Raw genomic sequence first — 21,808 nt, 5'->3', positions numbered from 1 at the left:
ATAAACTATATGTAGATACTAGTCTACTTTATCATTAACTATCACTAAAATATACACAAATCTACTCTGAAAGTAAAAATTTATCAAAATTTATGCAAATGCAGACCACACAAAGTGCCAGAGAAACACAAATATAAAGATTCAGTATGAAATCGTAACTGCATAAAATTAACAGTGGCATATACTGTACTTCTGCAATAATTTCATAGTTCCCTCCTGTTACTAGCTGAAGTGCAGAAGCACAGTCATGACATTACAAGAAAACGCTAAATTGCCTGATATGTACCAGAGACTATGGTCTAGTTTATGACCAGGACTATCCTTCTCTATAAAGCTGCTCACCCCCAGAGCCTTGAAAGAAAAAGATAAACAGGAGTTACCAGTCTTTGGATATAAAAAAAAGAAGGCCCTTTCTCTGGATTGGTTTCATCAATGCTTTGTCCCTGAAGTCAGGAAATACCTCGTGTTTTAAGCTTCTTTTGGTATTGGACAATGCCCCTGGCCACCCAGAGCCCAATGAATTCAACACTGAAGGTGTCTTAAGTGGTCAACTCGCCTCCGAACACGTCTCTAATTCAGCCTTCAGATCAGCAGTCATAAGGATCTTTAAGCCTCATTATATGTGATACTCTATGGAAAGGATTATCAATGCTACAGAAGAAGAGAATGTAAGTCTGGGAGAAGGATTACACTATTGAAGATGCCATCGCTGTTAAAGAAAAACCCAAGAAAGCCATCAAACCTGAAACAATAACTTTCCACTGGAGAAAACCGTGTTCAGGTGTTATGCATGAATTCACAGGATTTACAACAGAGCCAATCAAGGAAATTATGAAAGAGACTGTGAATATAGCCCAAAAACATGGGGGTAAAGATTCAACTTTTGGATCTTAGAGAAATTCAAGAGCTAACAGACACCACACCAGAGGAATTAACAGAAGATGCCTTGATGGAGATGAACGCTTCCAGACCAGTGCCAGACCATGAGCAAGAAGACAAAGGAGAAGCTGCGTCAGAAAACAAACTGATATTAGAAAATCTGGCAGAAGAGTTCTGATTATTCAAGACTCCTTTTGATTTCTTTTACATGAAGCCTTCATGATATATAGACTCTGAAACCAAAGCATATGGTGGGAAGAGGGACTGGATCATACAGAAACATATTTAGAGAAATGAAAAAGCAAAAAGTCAGACAGAAATTATAATGTATTTCCATAAAGTTACACTCTCAGCCACCCCTTCCTCCTCCACCACCTCTTCTGCTTCTGCCACCCTTGGGAGAGCAAGACCAACCCCCTTCTTTCTCCTCTTCTTCCTCAGCTGAGTCAATGTGAAGACAAAGAGGACAGAGGCCTTTATGATGATCTACTATGACTTAATGAATAGTAAACAGTCATCATGCCTACAGTTAATAAACTTATCTGTGGTGGATGTGTTTGCCTTCGTGTGAAAATTTAATAATTGTATGGCAAGAAGTATATGAGATGTTTTTGTGTCACCATCATCATTGCCCAAGTATTAGAAAATCTTGTGCAAGACTTGTATTGAAATGGATAACCTATCCTTACATAGGCATAAAATGAGTGATATAAAATTAACTATATGGTAGAGCTTCCCTGGTTGCTCAGACAGTAAAGAATCTACCTGCAATGCAGGAGACCCAGGTTTGATCCCTGAGTTGGGAAGATCCCCTGGAGGAGGAAATGGCAACCCACTCCAGTCTTCTTGCCTGGAGAATCCCATGGACAGAGGAGCCTGGCGGGCTACAGTCCATGGACTTGCAGAGAGTCGGACATGACTGAGCAACTAACACTTTCACTTTCAACTATGTGTTAGTTTTATTACTGACTCATAATTATGCTTTCAAAAAATTACATTATCTTACAGTATGCCTCTGTCTTATAATTAGAGAAAGCCTGTATCAATCTATCACAATTATAAAAAATTTAACAGTGTTTCCAATCCTGTTCATGAATATGACTGTAATGTTGTTCAGGTGCTAAGTTGTATCGAACTCTTTGCGACCCCAAGGACTGCACCACCTCAGGCTCCACCGTCCTTCACTATCTCCAAGAGATCGCTCAAATTCATGTCCACTGAGTCAGTGATGCTATCTAACCATCTCATTCTCTGCTGCTCCTTTCTCCTGCCCTCAATCCTTCCCAGTATCGGGGTCTTTTCCAATGAGTCGGCTCTTCACAGCAGGTGGCCCAAGTACTGGAGCTTCAGTTTCAGCATCAGTCCTTCCAATGAATATTCAGGGTTGATTTCCTTTAGAATTGACTGGTTTGATTTCCATTCAGTCCCAACAGTTCAAAACCATCAATTCTTCGGCACTTGGTCTTCTTTATGGTCCAACTCTGACATCTATAGATGAATACTGGAAACACCCGAGCTTTGACTATATGGAACTTTGTTGGCAAAGTGGTGTCTCTGCTTTTTAATATTTTGTCTTCCAAGGGGCAAATGTCTTTTAATTTCATGGCTGCAGTCACCATCTGCAGTGATTTTGAAGCCCAAAAAAATAAATGTTACTGCTTCCACTTTTTACCCTTCTATTTGTCATGAAGTGATGAGAGTGAATGGCAGGGTCTTAAGTTTTTTTAAATGACTGTAATATTGTATGCCATAAAAATATTGTAACAATTCTTTCATCAATGTATAGGCAGGGTATCGTGAAGCAATTCTATCAATTACACTACATCAAGTTATCGTATTGCTGCTTCTTCATTAGCTTTAACTGTACGGACCTTTGTCGGCAAAGTGATGTCTGCTTTTTAATATGCTGTCCAGGTTTGTCATAGCTTTCCTTTCAAGGAGCAAACATCTTTTAACTTCATAGCTGCAGTCGCTGTCCACAGTGATTTTGGAGCCCAAGAAAATAAAGCCTGTCACTACTTCTACTTTTCCCCCTTCTGTTTGCCTGATGGGACCTGATGCCATCATCTTAATTTTTTAATGACTGTAATACTGTATGCCATAAAATTTCTGTAACAATTCATTTATCTATAGCCAAGAGTCAGTCAGTCAGTTCAGTCGCTCAGTCGTGTCCGACTCTTTGCAACCCCATGAATCGCAGCACGCCAGGCCTCCCTGTCCATCACCAACTCCCGGAGTTCACCCAGACTCACATCTATCAAGTCAGTGATGCCATCCAGCTATCTCATCCTCTGTCGTCCCCTTCTCCTCCTGCCCCCAATCCCTCCCAGCATCAGAGTCTTTTCCAATGAGTCAACTCTTCGCATGAGGTGGCCAAAGTACTGGAGTTTCAGCTTTAGCATCATTCCTTCCAAAGAAATCCCAGGGCTGATCTCCTTCAGAATGGACTGGTTGGATCTCCTTGCAGTCCAAGGGACTCTCAAGAGTCTTCTCCAACACCACAGTTCAAAAGCATCAATTCTTGGGCACTCAGCCTTCTTCACAGTCCAACTCTCACATCCATACATGACCACAGGAAAAACCATAGCCTTGACTAGACGGACCTTTGTTGGCAAAGTAATGTCTCTGCTTTTGAATATGCCGTCTAGGTTGGTCATAACTTTCCTTCCAAAGAGTAAACGTCTTTTAATTTCATGGCTGCAGTACCCATCTGCAGTGATTTTGGAGCCCAGAAAAATAAAGCCTGACACTGTTTCCACTGTTTCCCATCTATTTCCCATGAAGTGATGGGACCAGATGCCATGATCTTCACTTTCTGAATGTTGAGCTTTAAGCCAACTTCTTCACTCTCCTCTTTCACTTTCATCAAGAGGCTTTTGAGTTCCTCTTCACTTTCTGCCATAAGGATGGTGTCATCTGCATATCTGAGGTTATTGATATTTCTCCTGGCAATCTTGATTCCAGCTTGTGTTTCTTCCAGTCCAGCGTTTCTCATGATGTACTCTGCATAGAAGTTAAATAAGCAGGGTGACAATATACAGCCTTGAGGTACTCCTTTTCCTATTTGGAACCAGTCTGTTGTTCCATGTCCAGTTCTAACTGTTGCTTCCTGACCTGCATACAAATTTCTCAAGAGGCAGATCAGGTGGTCTGGTACTCCCATCTCTTTCAGAATTTTCCACAGTTTATTGTGATCCACACAGTCAAAGGCTTTGGCATAGTCAAGAAAGCAGAAATAGATGTTTTTCTGGAACTCTCTTGCTTTTTCCATGATCCAGCGGATGTTGGCAATTTGATCTCTGGTTCCTCTGCCTTTTCGAAAACCAGCTTGAACATCAGGAAGTTCACGGTTCACCTATTGCTGAAGCCTGGCTTGGAGAATTTTGAGCATTACTTTACTAGTGTGTGAGATGAGTGCAATTGTGCAGTCATTTGAGCATTCTTTGGCATTGCCTTTCTTTGGGATTGGAATGAAAACTGACCTTTTCCAGTCTTGTGGCCACTGCTGAGTTTTCCAAATTTGCTGGCATTCTGAGTGCAGCACTTTCACAGCATCATCTTTCAGGATTTGGAAAAGCTCAACTGGAATTCCATCACCTCCACTAGCTTTGTTCGTAGTGATGCTTTCTAAGGCCCACTTGACAAGAGTACTGTGAAGCAATTCTATCAGTTACACTAGGCTATCATCAAGCCGTCATAGTGTTGCTTCTTCATTATTGATACATGAATCCTTACACCATAAATAAACACGAATTTCTTTTTCACGTTATCTTCTCATTTTTCATATCCAGTGCTTGTGACATGTATGTCTCCAGTATTCTGTGTTATATGACATAATATTAATGTAGATACTGACAGATGATTCATCTTGTAAACAGATTAACACAAACTTACATTTGGAAGTATGGATACAACAGTAGTATAAAAATGTATTTTGTCTCCCTTATGATTTTCTTAATAACATTTCCTTTTCTCTAGCTTACTTTATTGTAAGAATATAGTACATAAAACACATTACATACAAAATACATGTTAATCAACTATTTACTTTATTGCTAAGCCTTCAACAGTAGGCTACTAGCAGTTAAGTTTAGGGACAGTCAAAACTTCCAGTCAGATTTCTCACTGCACACTGGTTTAGCACCCCTAGCCCCCAAGTTCTTCAAGGTCAACTGAAGAAAGTCACAAACGAAAGGGGAAGGCAAATGTATTCCAGGATGAGAACTAAACTGAAACGCAAACTCCTATTTTTCTGCTTCAAGCAAATAATGTTTCATAACCACCAGCACATGACGCTGTGGACCAGTCACTCCTTCTTGACTCTTCCCTTGGTTTCTGAAACACAAGACTTTCTTGGTTTTTCTCATACTTTCCTAGACAATCCTTCCCAGTTTTCTCAAAATCTAAATCCTAAAGCCTTTTTTTTTTTCTACACTTTCTCTTTGATTCTTGGTGCTTTCCTTTCAATGCTTCTTCTAACCTTAACTGTCATAAGATACCAAAATAAATGGAAGACCTTCATAAAGAAAATGACACTCGAATCTCAAAAACAATATGAAAGATGAACTAAAGCAACAAAACAGAACATTTAAAGGATTGTGCTTACATAATTCTCTCTACAGAAAGACCTACATTCTTTAGGTACATAATAAACACTTCTGGATACTGATAAATCTTTCTTCATAACCTTGTCAAGAGCCAACATTTTACCTTCACCATATGGTGTATATTATCCAAGTACAGGGACTTGCACACACTCAATACAAATCAACAGTTCCTGAAACATGTTACCCATTATTGGCAAACTAGCAATGGAATAATTTTTTTTAAAAAATGACTCAAGCCAAGTTATTGTTTCCCATGCCTTCAATGTTGCTCTTTACCCACCAAAATCAATACATTAAACTGGCATTAAATCAAAATAATATTTCTAAAATCCAAATCAGTTCCTATTGATTTCCTGCTTAAAACTTTTTGACCTTTCTTTTTTGACAGATTAAAAATCAAATCTAAGGTTCTCCATGAACTGAACATTGCTTAACTTCCTACCACAACTGAGATAACTAAATCAAACTACTTACTATTTTCAGAATACATGTATTGCTGTTTCATAATTTCATGGTCTGCAAAAATTCTTCTATTTACAAAACCCCTCTCTGCCCCCATTCAGCAAAACCTTCTTATTGCTCCTTCTAAACTAAGATGAATCATTTTGTGAGTCATTTCACAAGCCATAGTATACCTAGGACACCATACCCTCTCTTAGGCCACCAGTATATAAGCTATTATTACAGCATCTATCACTTTGTACTGTAACTGTTCCTGTCTGTATCCCCCTAAGCTGACATCCTACAGGCAAAGGCCATGTCTTACTCATTTTGGTACAATCGCTGCCAAATACTGGACTCAACACATGACTGTGGGATGTGGATAGGATTCCTGAGTATAGATGTCAATGTAAAGAATTATAGAAATAAATAGGCAGAGGAAGCTTAAATGTCTTGAGTGGGTTTGAGGGCTGCTTCACCCTCAAAACTCTGCAAAGTAAACAAAGCTAGATGGGGAAAAGTCAAGAGCAGGACTCATAACACACACAGACTCACTGGTGATTCTTACTGCCCGGTCAGTGCGGAAATCCTCTGTGTCTGGTTCATCGAGGTCTTCCAGGAAATTATATTCCGGATCATCATCATCATCTGCTTCATCTAGGAAAAAAAAGTTTCAGACACTTATTCAACTGTAAACTCATATCTCCAAAGAATATTTAAGATGTTCAGCACCACAGGAAATCTATTCCAATAAAGCACATTTATTCTGAAGGTTTTAATTTTTTTATTTATTTTTTTGGCCACACCATGTGGCTTGCAGGATCTTAGTTCCCTCACCAGGAATTGAACCCAGGCCCTTGGCAGTGAAGGCAGAGTCCTAACCAGTGGACCACCAGGGAACTCCCTATTCCGAAGTTTTTAAACTACTTATTCTTCTTTTTCTCAGTGCCTCTGTATAGATCATTTCCCACAGCTGACTCATCTCACCTATTCTCCCCACTAAGCTAAGTTCCTTCCTCGCGCCAAACAAGACTTAAATTTCTCAAAATGCAGCCAAAGTCAAAAAAATGAACATATAATTTATCTCAGTAAACCCACTTAGAATAGTGCATCTCATTAAACTAATATTTTTCCAAGTTCTTTATACAAAGGCATTGACAGTAAAAGAAAAAAAATAACCCTAATTCCCAATAATTAAGGAATGACTATAATTAAGATGCCTCGGTATAAGACAGAAGATACATGCAGAATTTAAGCATTATATACATGTTCAATATATACATGAGAAAAGTACAACACAATACTCATATAACACTCATAAGCATGAAATTATATCCCTACAATAAGACTTAGAAATAACTAAAAATACACAAAAAATACTAAACATTTGTTATATACGAATATAGAAATATGGATATTTTTCTCCCTCATAATTTTCTCTAATGTTGATGTTATCATGTCGTTTAGATTCTGTCTCACTGTTCACACACTGTTGGCAAGGCACAAGCGGGGAAGCTGGAAGAAAACTCAAGGAGTCATAGAGCTGCAGACGTGTGTCTTCTCTCCAGGCTGGCACAGTGGCTGTAGCAGCAGACACGCTATATTCTCTCATGGTTGACCCAGTCAACACACGGCCATAACGCAGCCTCAAGGGCTTTTCAGGTGGACCTTTCATATGTTTACAGAACAAAAGTGGCCCATGACCAAGTGGGTACATCTGACATACATGCACAGTGCTATAAATGATCTCAGCTGCTACCTAATCGTGTGATCACAAAACGTGAGGCGAGTGAGAGAGGCCGTGGGGCAAGAAAGCCTGACCGTCAGCATCTTAGCTAACCTGCTCTTTCCTTACATTCCACCCCTTCAGGGTCTCTCGCCTCACAATCCATGTGCAGTCCATCTTCCACGATACTCCCTTGGTGAGTTAGCACAGACCCTCGAACCCACATTCTACACAGCAGTAGATGCTACAACAAACAGTTACATCCCCAGTGCAGAGCAAAACCCAACGCCCAGTATCACCTGGAACTCATGTTGCAGCCCTTGCCCTCATGGGGCTAGAAGAGCCCCCCACTGCATGTGGAGTGCCTTTATCTTCCATGGCCAGCCCACCGTCTGCCCTTGTGAGACTGCAGGAAAGCCTCGACAGGGGCAACTCCACCCCTGCAGGGCTTTTTACTAAGGACCCGCAAAACCACCCACAGGCACCAGGCCCACCCATTCAAAGAGGGATTTCTGCAGCATTCACAGCCCACCCACGATTCCTTCCAAATGCTTTCACACTTCTAAATCTGCAAGAGTCAGAAGTTAGTAACACATCACAGCACACATCCTTCACAGAACCCTGTTCTAAATCTAGGACACAGCCTTCACAGTACACTGTTCTAAATCTGCAAGAGAGGACACAGCTAGATCTAAAGACAGGACACAGCCCTTACAGTATGCCTTCATACCAATCAGCCCACATTTGCATCTGTGTAACCCAAAAGCGGCCCCTGCCAGCTAGGGCCCCCTTCAGGCTCTTCACACTTTCAATGGTGCCGTGCACGCTCTCCCTCTACTTCTCTCAGTAAGGGCTCACCAAATCCTCCCACAGGAGGCAGCCCACGCCTTCAAAGAGGGGCTTTTTGTGGCGTTCACAGCTCAATCACGAATCTGTATCTTCAGGATCACAGCTCACACATCACGAGTTCATGTAACTGCTTGTATCTCTGCTCTGGGTGCTTCTCACACCTGGTAAACTGCTGCTCCAGTTGCAGTTGCCTCCACAGCTGGTGTCTGGGAGTTCTGCATTCATCCACATGGTGTGGATGGTGGCATTAATCCATTCCATCAGGGTATGTGTTTGGTTAGGCACCCCCTGCATGAGTCGCCTAGCATTCTGCAACCTTTGTCTCAATGAGGGGTGAGTGGTTATACATGCCAACTGTTCTATTTTGTCCCTGGAACAAAGGATACCAAACACTTCTGTGTCCCAGACTCACAAAAACTATGCTGCCAACAGTTCTCCTTGCTTTCGCTGAAACTGCTTACCCAAGTCAACCAACTCCACCTGAGTATATGGGCAATACGTTGTGAACTCAGTCACACTGGGGGCCCCTTGAGGATGCTCCCGCTGGGCCATAGGCTGCTCATATTTCACTTTCTGCTGTAAATAGGGCCTTGTCAGCATCGTCCCTCATTACCTCACAGTCCAAGGCACTGGGTTCCTCCTCAAGGCCATGCATCTCTTGTTTCAGCATACATAGGCAAGGTTCCAACTTTTCGTCTCGTCTTTGCAACTGGCACACTTGAGTGGCATCACAGAGGGCACTATCCAATTCACCTTCAAGGCAGTTAGGAAAATCCACCCCACGGTGCCAGCGGCAGTCCATGCCACCTTGTCAGGCAAACGGGAACTCACCACCTGTAATGCCTTTTCAATGCTATCTGGTGAACTACCCGCCACTTCCCAGTCTTCCATCAGCATCCACACCGAGAAAACTGCGGCCTCCTGGTAACACATGCTATGTGTTGGCGCCTCAGGCTCCTCTACCTCGGGGGTATCCTGTCAACTATGCCAATTGTCTTGCTGTTCCTCACTGTTCTCTGAACCCAGGGTAGGCAAGGCGCAAGCAGGGACGCTGGAAGAAAACTCAAGGAGTCATAGCAACTGCACTGTTTATTCTCTCCAGGCTGGCAAGCAGCCGAAGCAGCAGACATACTGTATTCTCTCGTGGTTGACACAGCTGACACACAGCCATAATATAGCCTCAAGGGCTTTTTAGGGGCAGCTTTTATGTGTTTACAGAACAAAAGTGGCCCATCACCAAGAAGGTACATCGTGACGCACAGTGCTTTAAGTGATCTCAGCTGTTACATAACCATATATTTACAAAACGTGGGGCGAGAGCAAGAGGCTGTGGGACAAGAGAGCCTGACCACCACCATCTTGGCTAATTTGCTCTTTCCCTACAGACTGCTAAATAAAAATTGTGAAGGAGTCAATAAAATACAGAATTGTTATATTAAGGTGAAATTCTTCCCAAGACAACTTTAGATGAGCATCATCTAACAGAACTTCCTGCAAGGCTGGAAATGGTCTAATACATATGCATTGTACAACAGTAATCACATGAGGCAACTGAGAACTTGAAATGCGGCTAGCACAACTGAGGAACTAAATTAAAACAAAAACACCTTACCACCTTACAGCCATTAAACAGAAGAGGGAGATCTGTACACATTACAATAGAAAGATCTCTAAATTACAGTAAGTGAAAGAAGCAAGTTGCAGATGCAGGATAACATGTATAGTATGATGCCTTTCATGGAAAAAAAGATAAATATGTGCTTGATTAGATACACAGAAAATAGTTCGAAAGAATTAACAAAGACTGAAGAATGGAATTCTTCCTTTCCACTTTGTGCCCTTCCATAATGTTTTGATTTTTCACAACAAATGAGTATCTTTCATTAAAAATAAAAATATATACACACACATCTTTGATTCACCATCACTGAAAAATCTGTACTGATAATCCCCAATCTAACCTGATAATCTTTTTTTTATTGGAGTATAATTAACATACAATGCTGTGTTAGCTAACCTGATATTCTTTACTCAACATTTATTCTGTTTACAATATATAAATCTGCATTGTTTGTATATAGTTATTTAAATGTGAAGTCTTTTTCACCCATCTATAGGTTATCTCTCCAATAAAAATGTTTTAAATCCTTGGGAATTGGAATCCTGTCTTCCTAATCTCGACAGTACTTTCTACGTAAGCCTCTTTAGAGCAGATTCTTTACAAATGTTGCGAATAATATAAGTTCTGGAGAAAGCCTATATCAAATGGATACTGTACATACGTTTGGACCCCCATCTGTTGAGGTGCAAGATCTACAAAGAAGGCTTCTGCTTGTATCATACAAGTGGGCCAGCCGATATTCTCAGAGAATTCATTTGGTAAACATGCTGAAAAATCATTTGGGAAGGTTTCTTCTGAGTTCTGCTTGGCTTTTAGTACCTTGATTGTGGAACCTACCCTCTGGGTCTAATTACTTTGTTGACTGATATTAACACCCAATGTCAGCATCTATCCAGCTGACCTCAATTTGGTGTACCCACTCCATTAGTAGACCTCTTAAATTATTTTTTGCAAATGACACTCTTAATAGAAGAGCAGATGGTACTAGGAACATATGAAAATAACCACATAATACTACAAAAATAAACCAGCATATGGCTGAAGTTTGGTTCTATGATCTATATCTAGCATTATTTCCTACTTACCAGCACTCATTAAACTCAGCTGGTAGATGTGGTTTATAAATCTACCCTAGTCACTGGATTCATATTCTCTTTTTTAAATAGATCCTACTAAGGAAACAAAACAATTGTTTTAAAGAAAACATTTTCACCCTCCCCACTAACCATTATTCCATTTCCTCAACTGACCCTTATCATACTCTTCTATTCCTCCCATGCCAGTAGTTTCCAACCTTTAGGATACATAAGAATTAGATCCCTAGATGATACCCATTAGAGATTCTGATTCAGTAGGTACAGGGCAAGGCCCTGGAATGGAATTTACATCTTAACACCATCCAACACAAACATCCTAACACACTCTGATTCTGATTCAAATTCTAGACACTAACTATGAGAAACACTGTCCTCCTGCTGCTGCTGCTGCCGCCGCCGCTAAGTCGCTTCAGCCGTGTCCGACTCTGTGTGACCCCATGGACGGCAGCCCACCAGGCTCCCCTGTCCCTGGAATTTTCCAGGCAAGAGTACTGGAGTGGGTTGCCACTGCCTTCTCCGTGAGAAACAAAGCTCCCAAAATCCTGACAGCCAACCCAGTCTGACCTTTCCTCCTCAATAGCCAGTATCTCAGCTCTTTCAACCAAGGTGTTAACAATTAAGGCACCAAAGCTGCTGGACTAATAAAGCCACTAATAAAGCCACGAGACGTAATCACTATCCTTATTTTGTCTTAGCTTAGGTCTAAGGATAAAATGCAGAGCTTGCTTATGAAGTAGCATATGCATTTAAAAAATGCTTTCATGCCCCTGACACTTCTTTGAGACATGTTCCTGGAAAACTAAACTGGGTTCTAATTCTAGCAGTATAACAAATGGATTCTGAAACACAAAGTAACACAATGAATTTCTGAGACTTTTATAAAATCGATAGAATTATCTTTGTCCCTGTTCATTTCTTTCTGCAGAGGTTTTTGAGCCTTGTGAGCCTTGGACTTTGAGATGGGTTGATAGAAAAAGGAAATGTCAATAAATGAACCTCAAGAAAATTATAAATCTCCCCAAAGAAAGTGACATAAAAAAGCTTCATGTATGTAGATGTGGACATTTTTCCAGGGAGTGGCTGTATAGCTTTCAGCACATTCTCAAAGGGGTAAGGAATCATCTGGAAATCACAACAAACTAAGGCGATCTCTCATTTGCTCTACATTTACAGAAGCACTGCACAAAATGATGAGTGATACCTGATTTTCACTACAGTACACTTAAAAAAAAAATCACCAAAAACAATTTTAACAATCTTTATTCACTGTTTTAAAGAAAGAACTTTTACTTATATTCTAAAACAAATAAGGGTTGCAGCAAGGATTCTTACACCACGTATGACTGCAGTCAAAGTTGCTTGTGTCTGATCAATTCTCCTTCCCTACTTCTGGAAACACTACCACTTCTTTTGAGTAACTGCTTATCCCAACCATTGTTTATGAGGTGCTGCCAGTCACAGACCTCCATGCTTAAACAGTCTTCCTATCAAAGCCATGCAACACCAAGAGAGTGGGTATGTGATCAAACCAAACCACAGTTGCTCCTCTGGACTTTTAAAACTAGAGCCTGTAGAAGAGATTTCTTCTGATGTGGGAACAAAGCAAGAAGTGAATGGTGTGTGTATGATCGTATTTCCAGCCTTGTAGAAAAAAACGTTTAAGAATCGAGTTGACTGACAAAAAGAAGTACAGATAACAGCTGTAGAGAGAGAAAGTGGGCCTAAAATGCCTCAATTCCACTGCAGGCTTTTCTGCCCTTTCCAAAGTCTGGTTTTATTTGCCCTTCAGCAAGCTGAGAGTTAGGATTCTTTCACTTGCATCAGGAAGAATCTTAACTAACACAATAGTCTTTGAGTAAAACGATGCGCTCTCATGTAATCATATATAAAATTATATGTACATTTATGTTTCAGAGGCAGAATCTTAGCAATCAAAAGATTCCCCAAAAGACTCAACAGAAAAAAGGGAGGGGGGATTTAACTACTGATTTAGAGTATATTGTTAAATACAAAATTAAATCAACTGAAAACATCCCTTTCCTTACGATATTAACTAATGAAAATTTTACCATAGAGACCATGGACAGAGAGGACAGTAAATGCAAACAAAAGCAGTTACCTTCATTCCCCACATCATCATTCATAAGTCCTCCCAGCCACATCTTCCAGTCCTCATCGTCTGCTGTATTGGGGTCATACATGTCTGGGGTGATGTCTGGAGCTCGGAGCTCTGCCTCTAGCTGCCCCAGGGGAACATCTTTCAGTGGCATCTTAGAGCGAGTTCGGAAAGCAATGAGACTGTCATCCATGGGCTAGACAGTGGGGAAGGAAACAAAAGTCTATCACTGGATGCCTGATGCTTTCAGCTTCTCCAAACTTCATCATATCCTGTGTGCTTCTCTTCTTAGCTTAAACCACAAGGTCTTTTCTTGAAATCATTCGGGTTTATTATTCTTTGAGAAACATTAAGGACAATAACATCAACTGTTTTTTATTTTTCCTTGTTGTTTTTTGTTGGTGGTGGTAGTACCAATCTCTTTTTTTTAAAGGTTATATTCCATTTATAGTTATTATAAAATACTGGCTATATTCCCCACGTTGTACAATATATCCTTGTATCTTATAATGACATCAGTTTTAAAACCAAAATTTCAGCACCACCACCAACAAAAAAACGAACAAAAAACTTGATGTCGTCCTTAAATTAAGATAAAATTTACATACCATAAAACTCACTCTTTTAAAGTGCATAACTGTGTAGGTTTTACACTTGAGTGAGCACCACCACTATCTAATTCTAAAACGTTTTCATCACTCCCAAAAGAAACTCCATTTTTCCTAGCAGATGCCCCCCATTCTTCCCTCATCCCAGTCTCTAATAATCACTAATCTTTCTGACTCTATGATTTGCTTATGATGGAAATTTTATATAAAAGGAATCATACAATATGCGGCCTTTTGTCTCTGGCTGCTTTCATTTGGCATGTTTTCAAAGTTCATCCATCCTGTAGCATGTTATCAGTACTTCATTCTTTTTTATTGAGAAAAAAGGAAAGGAATACAGAATTGTGTGTTCATATTTTTCCCCACTGTTTAATTGGGTTGTCTTTTTATTGTTGAGTTATAAGAGTTCACTACCTATTACAGTATTGTAATCAAAAGTCACAAAGATGCACTCTGTTTTCTTGTAATAGTTTCATCATTTTAGCTCTTAAATTTAGGCGAGTTATCTACTTTAACTTTTAAGTGTGATTTGAGGTAAAATCAAACTTCATGCTTTCACATATGAATTTTCAGTTGTTGCAGCACCAATTGTTTTTTGTTTATTTTCTATCGTTTTTCCAAATTCTTTTCTCATTTAGGTTATTAGAGAATACCAAGCAGAGTCCCCTGCTGCTATACAGTAGGTCCCTGTTCGTCACCTGTTTTAAATACAGCAGTCTGTACATGTCAATCCCAAACTCCCAGTCTAGCCCTCGCCCCTAGTCTTCCCCCTGGTAATCATTAGTTTGTTTCTAAGACTGTGAGTCTGTTTCTGTTCCGTTAAGTAAGATTCAAAAGGATATACGCACCCCCATGTTCACTGCAGCACCGTTTACAACAGCCGAGACGAAGAAGCAACCTACATGTCCACTGACGAATGGATAAAGATGTGGTACATATATACAAACGAATGTTATTCAGGCATTAAAAAAAAAAAAAAAATGGGGACTTCCCTGGTGGTCCAGTGGTTAAGACTCCAGGCTTCTACTGCAGGGTGCACAGGTTCGATCCCTGGCTGGGGAACTAAGATCCCATATGCTGCACGGTGCAGCCAAAAAATTTAAAAAATAAAACATTAGGAAAAAAAGAATGAAGTAATGGGGTCTTCCTTGGTGGTCCAGTAGTTAAAAATCTGCCTTACAATGCAGGGGAATCAAGTTCTATCCCTGGTCTGGGAACTAAGATCCCAGTGGAGCAACTTAGCTCACACCCCACAACTGCTGAGCCTACATGCCACAACTAGAGAGCTCGTGTGCCACAACGAAAGATCCTGCATGACGCAACAAAGAGGCTATGTCCTACAACTGAGACCCGATGCAGCCAAATAAATATATATATATATTTTAAAAGATACTCAGAGTATATTTTTAAAAAGAATGAAATAATGCCATTTGCAACAACATGGATGGACATACTAAGTAAATCAAGTCAGGTAGAGAAAGACAAGTAACATATAATATTACTCATGCGGAATCTTAAAAAAAAAGACACAAATGAATTTATTTCCAGTTATTGTAGCACCATTTGTTGAAAGACTATTCTTTCCCCATTAATTGGTCTTGGCATACTTGTTAAAGATTAAAAAGTTCAAAGTGAAGTCGCTTAGTCATGTCCGCCTCTTTGCAACCCCATGGACTGTAGCCCTGCCCATGGGATTTTCCAAGCTTGAATACTGGAGTGGGTTGCCATTTCCTTCTTCCTGACCCAGGGGATCTTCCTGACCCAGGGATCAAACCCAGGTCTTCCGCAGTGCAGGCAGACTCTACTGTTTGAGCCACCACGGAAGTCCTAAAAGATTAACTGACCACAAATTAAGAGGGTTGTTTTTTTTTTTTAAATTTTTCCTTTATTTTTGTCTGCACTGGATCTTCACTGCTGTACAAGGGCTTTCTCTAGCTGCGGTAATCAGGGGCTACTCTCCAGTTGTGGTACGTGGGCTTCTCATTGTGATGGCTTCTCTTTTTGTGGAGGACAGGCTGGAAGGCATGAGGGCTTCAGTAGTTGCAGCAAGCAGACTCTAGAGCATGCGGGCTTCAGGAGCTATGGCGCAGGGGCTTAGCTGCCCTGCAGTGTACGGAATCTTCCCAGACCAGGGACTGAACTTGTGTTCCCTGCAATGGCAGGTGCACTCTTAACCGACTACCAGGGAAGTCCTAAGAGTTAATTGTTATACTCTCAATTCTGTTCCACTGGTCTATGTCTATTCTTATGCCAGTACAAGACTGTCTTGATTACAGTAACTTTGCAATAAGTTTTGAAATCACTAAGTACAGACTTCCATCTATTTTCTTTTTCAAGACTGTTTTGGCAATTCTGGGTCCCTTACATTTCCATGTGAATTTTAGGATTAGTTTGTCAATTTCTGCAAAATAAGCAGCTCGCATTTGGAAAGGGGTTGTATTGAATTTGTAGATCTATTTAGGAAGTTCTCCCTAGACTACTACAATAATATCCCAACAGATTTCTGTTTCCTCTCTTGCTCTCCTATAGCTCATTTCCCACAGCTTAGCCAAAGGGACATTTTTAACATTAAATCAGAAAATATCACAAAAAAAGCTTTTTTAAATGTTCCCAGATCTTTTAGATGCCTTCTGCTGCTGCTAAGTCTTTTCAGTCGTGTCCGACTCTGTGCGACCCCATAGACGGCCCACCAGGTTCCCCCGTCCCTGGGATTCTCCAGGCAAGAACACTGGAGTGGGTTGCCAGTTCCTTCTCCAATGCATGAAAGGGAAAAGTGAAAGTGAAGTCGCTCAGTCGTGTCCGACTCTTTGCGACCCCATGGTCTGCAGCCTACCAGGCTCCTCCGTCCATGGGATTCTCCAGGCAAAATTTAGATGCCTGCCTCCTGCTTATTCAGATCTAGTTCAAATGTGCTCTACTCAAGGACTTTTCTAATCATCTTATGTACAGCACTACAATAGGCACTACCTTATTTCCTTGCTTTTATTTAGTTCATTTCTTACCCATCTCTGAAATAATTTATGCATTTATGGTTTATATCTCTCCAACAGACAATAAGGTAGAAGAGGAAAGACCTTTTCTGTCTCATACACGGTTATTCCCCACCTTCAGTCATTCAGTATGTGTATGAATAAATGATTACATAAAAACTATTATATCCCAACACAATTACTCATTCACTCCAAAGCAGGGTGATCAAATTAAGTGACCCCTGGGACTCCCTGGCAGTCCAGTGATTATAAAACTCTGCACTTTCACTGCAGGGGGCACAGGTTTAACCACTGGTTGGGGAACTAAGATCCTGCATGCCACTCAACTCAGCCAAAAAAATTTTTTTTAATTTTTAATAAAAATTTAAAAAATTAAATGGTCCTTTCAGAGCTGTTTTATTCAATATTCTGTTTTTAAATTTTAAGACAGACATATTTTTCATTGACTGGTAAGACTACTGGGGAAAACCTAAACATTAAAAAGAACTACCTAGGTCACCTGAAGCCATCACAACATTATTACCTGGCTATACTCCAATATAAAATAAAGTTTTATAAATAAATAAAATTTATGCTTAAACTTATCAAAAATAGAACTAGCTAATGATGGGATTTAGAAAGTCATCATTTGACAATAACCATAGTAATGATTGTTTCAATCAAGAATAAGTAATGGATGCTAAAATAAGTGGGTGAAAAGCTGTTTTACCTTAAAATAAAAGATACATATTAATTGATTTTAAAATGGAAAAATAACATTTTTACAGCAAGGAGAAAAAAAGCAGACACCACCTTAACCATATGATCAACTTTAACATGACAGAAGTCACGTGCCTCCTGAAATGCTGCACTGAAAAGGACACATCGCTTCCGGGATCTGTGCCAAAAGTACATCACCTGGATAAAACTACGAGAAACTATGAGAAAAGTCAAAATAGAGGAATAGTCTGTTAAATAATTGCTTCATAAGGTTCAAAAATGTCAAGGTTATGAAAGACAAAAAAAGATTGAGAAACTGTTCCCTATTAAAAGTGTCTAAGAGACAGGACAACTAAATACAACATGGAATCCTAAACTGGATCCTGGACCACAAAGAAATTGTTCTTCCTTGGGTTTATACAAAAGACTATTGGGACAATTGGTAAAATCCAAGTAAGGACTTTAATAGATTTTATATATAATATTATATATTTCCTTATTTTCATAATCAAATGTCCTCATTTTTAGGACATATACACTAAGGTATTTAGGGGTAAAGGAGCATCATGACTGCAGCACACTCCAAAGTGACTCAGGAAAAAAAAATGTGTACAAAGAGAAAGAAGGAGAAGATGTTAAAGCAACTGTGGTAAAGTTTAATTTTGAGGAATCTGGCTGAAGACTGTTTCTATGTTCCACATTTAAAAATTCTCTCTGTGGGACGTCTTTGGTCGTCTAGTGGCTAGGACTCCACACTCCAATGCTGGAGGCCAGGTTCAATCCCTGGTCAGGGACTAGACCCCACATGCCACAACAAAGAGTTCGCATGCTGCATCTAAAGATTCCACACAGTGCAAACAGATAAATGATTTTTTTAAAAAATGCTCTGTCACATACCTTTATTCCTTCCTTAGGAAATGCCATTCTCACAATAAAATACTACAAACCAAATAGTACCCAAGACCTACAATTTCATGACACAAACTTATTACATCAGAATGTAGTATCTTCCTTTCTCCCTTCCCAATTTGAGCAACAACTAATTACTCCATTCACTTTCTCAGCAATCTAGAGTTACATTCACCTGGAAAGAATCCATGCAGACCGGACTGGAAGCCAGCTCCTCATCTACTGCGTGCAACTTCTCCATGAAGGTACTATCCCTGGTCTGTTTGGGCTTTGGTGGGGGCGGAGGCCCCATGGGCACTACCTCAGCACTGATGTGCCTGATGGCAGGTGTGGTCACTTTCTCAGCCTAATTAAAAGAGGCAACTATGTTAAAAAATGAAAGGGGGGAGGGGAGGAAAAGTGGGAGAAAAAAAAGAAGCAGGAAGAGAGAAGCACATCTTTCACATGCTAGCGATTTTTCTCTTCCCAGCCAGACAGAGGTAAAAAAAAAAAAACAAAGACATTGCCAAGTACATTAATTTAATAGGCTTCATCCTATTTCCAATGAAGCCAACAGGATGCTACTCAGGTTACTGAAAATGGGAGATAAATTAAAATGGCTTTAGAATATTAGAAAACACATACAAAAAAGAGGGTAGACAAAAGAAACCCTGCCAGTCACTCATATTTGGACCCTTAACAAAAACTCAAAAATCTCTCTCCCTGTCACTGAGTTCCAGTTTTCTCTTAACCCTTCACTGACTTAAGCGACTTGGAAATTCAGTTATAACTAGTCACAAATACAAGGAAGATAATGGCATGGTTACTGATCTTGAATCATGTTTGGCAAAAGGTGACAGCTCAGAATCACCATGGGTAAACTATCTATTTATACAGTTAAATAATCTACTTATACAGTATTTCTAATTTATCTTATTAGCATGGTATGGATTTACCTCTGATAATATGCCACTCTCCTCATCTGTTTCAGTCATCTCAGAAGACTGCCTCAATCGGGATTTCTTTGCCCCACGTGGAGAAGAAGCAGTGCTTTCCACATCACTTTCCAATAAACTCTACAAAACAAATCCAGTTCACTTTCATATTTATGCCCCTACCTCATTCTACTGAGTCTGAAGTATCTCAACAGAATGAATCATAAAATATCAATCACTGAATTAGTCAGAGTAAAAGAATAAAATTTAAATAGAAGCTTAATTTTCTGAAGTAGGAACAGGGATCTGATCACTATATACTCATCAGTGTCATAACCTCTGCAAAACTGTAAGGCACTGATTTAAAATCCTTTAACAAATAAGTCAAAGAACACATTAAAAAATAGACTTGTTACATAGCTATAATGAAAATGAAAAAACTACAGCCACAAGCAAACATAAAATCTCAAATGACTTGTGTTGAACCAAATTTTGAAAAGGCCACACAAAACAATATATACACTAATGGTTCCATTTACGTAAGTTTCAGAAACAATAAAAAACTGAACATAGTGTGTAGAGCTGTATATTTAGGTGATATAACCATAAAGATAAGCAAGGAAATTAAGTGAAAGTCGCTCAGTCGTGTCCGACTCTTTGCCACCCCATGGGCTGTATAGTCCATGGAATTCTCCAGGCCAGAATAGTGGAGTGGGTAGTCTTTCCCTTCTTCAGGGGATCTTCCCAACCCAGGTCAAGCAAGGAAGTAACTACCAAAAAGTCAAGATAGTGGTTATCTGTAGGGGAAAAGAAGTGATTGTGATAAGAGGTGTCTGGCAACATTACATTTAATGACTTTAAGGAAGTTTAATGAGGATTAGCTTTATAGTTGTTCAAGCTGTATAGTTTTTGTTTTATCCTATGCACACTTCTATACATTATATGTGTATTATATTTCATAATACAAGACATGCAAAAAACCAAGGGAACATGAAAAGGAGTCAGTCTTAAGATTTATGTAAAGAAAAGAGTTGAAAAAAAGTACTGTGTTTCAACCCTCTGTATAGAACAAGTGATATTACTCAGGAAGCAAAGTACAGTCTGCCTTGTGGAACCAAAAATTTTCTATATTACCAACTAACACTCACACAGGTAACCACTGACCTCTTCAGCAGTCTCATCTTCTTCTTCATCATCTGGCTGGTACTCTTCATCTGAGGAATCATCATCTTCAAGGTGGATATCCACAAACTGAGGAGGCTACATTAAGTATAATTATAGAAATAAATAAAATAAATTGATTAGAAAATATGAATCATATGTACTTGGAAATTAAAGGGAAGAAAGCAGAGCAGGTAAAAAGAAATCCTAAGAGCACAAGCAGCTAAAGCAAGCAGTAAGAGTCAAGAGTTAAAAAAAATTTCTAGGAGCTTCCCTTGTGGCTCAGTGGTAAAGAAACCCCTGCCGATGCAGGAGACACAGATTCGATCTCTGATCCAGGAAGATCCCACACCCTGCAGCGCAACGCAGCCTGTGCGCCACAGCTGTTGAGCCTGGGCTCCTCAACGAGAGAAGCCACTGCGATGAGAAGCCTGCGCACCACAACTGGAGAGCAGCCCTCACTCTCCACAACTAGAGCAAAGCCCTCGCAGCAAAGAACCAGCACAGCCAAAAATAAAATAATAAATACATAAATTTTAAAAAACAATTTTTAATTTCTAGCATGAGAGTCAAACCTAAGAGTAACAGAATGGAAAAAACCAAAGCTGAAATTTAACTAAATATACAGGTCCAAAAAATGTTAACAAATAAAAGGGTTTTGAGACTAATGAAGTCTTTCTTAAAAAGAATAGAATTACCTCTTCCAAATTTACCTTCTTGAGAAGAATAGAATTACCTCTTCCAAATTTACCTTAATTTCATTGGCCTTCTTAATTGGTGAAATATTCCATGTTGGAATTACCTACCAATAAAGAATATAAATAGGTAAGTTCTCTTAACTAAAATGGACCGTTTTTCATTTTTACTTCTCTACCATCACAAGGAGTCATGGGACTAACATGTAACCACAGTGATGTAGGGGTACTGATCTATACTCTAAAACACTTGTCAGAGCTTGGCAGAAGAAAAGGAGAGACAAATCTTTTCCCACCATTAGCATTTCTGCCTTAAACCTAATAATAATCTGTACTACCCATAAATGAACAAAGTGTCTGTCTTGCCTACTTTATATTACAGCTTGGGTTCACATAGAATAATAAACGTGAAAACTATTTGTAAACAACCACAGTACACAAATCTATGATATTATAGGCAATAGCAGCCTTTGTATCAATTAATAATCAATCACAT

At 39.6% G+C, this 21,808-nt stretch overlaps 1 protein-coding gene across 10 annotated transcripts in view; it reads right to left on the bottom strand.

Moving 5' to 3' along the window:
* LOC102401786 (GON-4-like protein) overlaps nt 1-21,808 on the bottom strand; it is a 92,431-nt gene that overhangs the window by 31,790 nt on the left and 38,833 nt on the right. For 8 of the 10 annotated variants that reach the window (XM_025289379.3, XM_025289378.3, XM_025289380.3 and 5 more), the window contains 6 exons: nt 21,369-21,419; nt 20,621-20,716; nt 19,478-19,597; nt 18,718-18,888; nt 13,340-13,532; nt 6,483-6,584 (listed from right to left, as the gene is read on the bottom strand). In XM_025289379.3, the coding sequence (XP_025145164.3) occupies nt 6,483-6,584; nt 13,340-13,532; nt 18,718-18,888; nt 19,478-19,597; nt 20,621-20,716; nt 21,369-21,419 (733 nt within the window). Of the gene's footprint in view, nt 1-6,482; nt 6,585-9,115; nt 9,661-10,784; nt 10,944-13,339; nt 13,533-18,717; nt 18,889-19,477; nt 19,598-20,620; nt 20,717-21,368; nt 21,420-21,808 lie in introns of those variants that run through there. The other 2 variants (XM_044944266.2, XM_044944267.2) reach the window with 2 other exon arrangements.

Source organism: Bubalus bubalis, chromosome 6 (genome assembly GCF_019923935.1).
Source record: "Bubalus bubalis isolate 160015118507 breed Murrah chromosome 6, NDDB_SH_1, whole genome shotgun sequence".
In the NCBI taxonomy this organism is placed as follows: Eukaryota; Metazoa; Chordata; class Mammalia; order Artiodactyla; family Bovidae; genus Bubalus; species Bubalus bubalis.
Note: the sequence above shows the minus strand (reverse complement) of the source record. Positions and strands in the feature narration are given on the sequence as shown.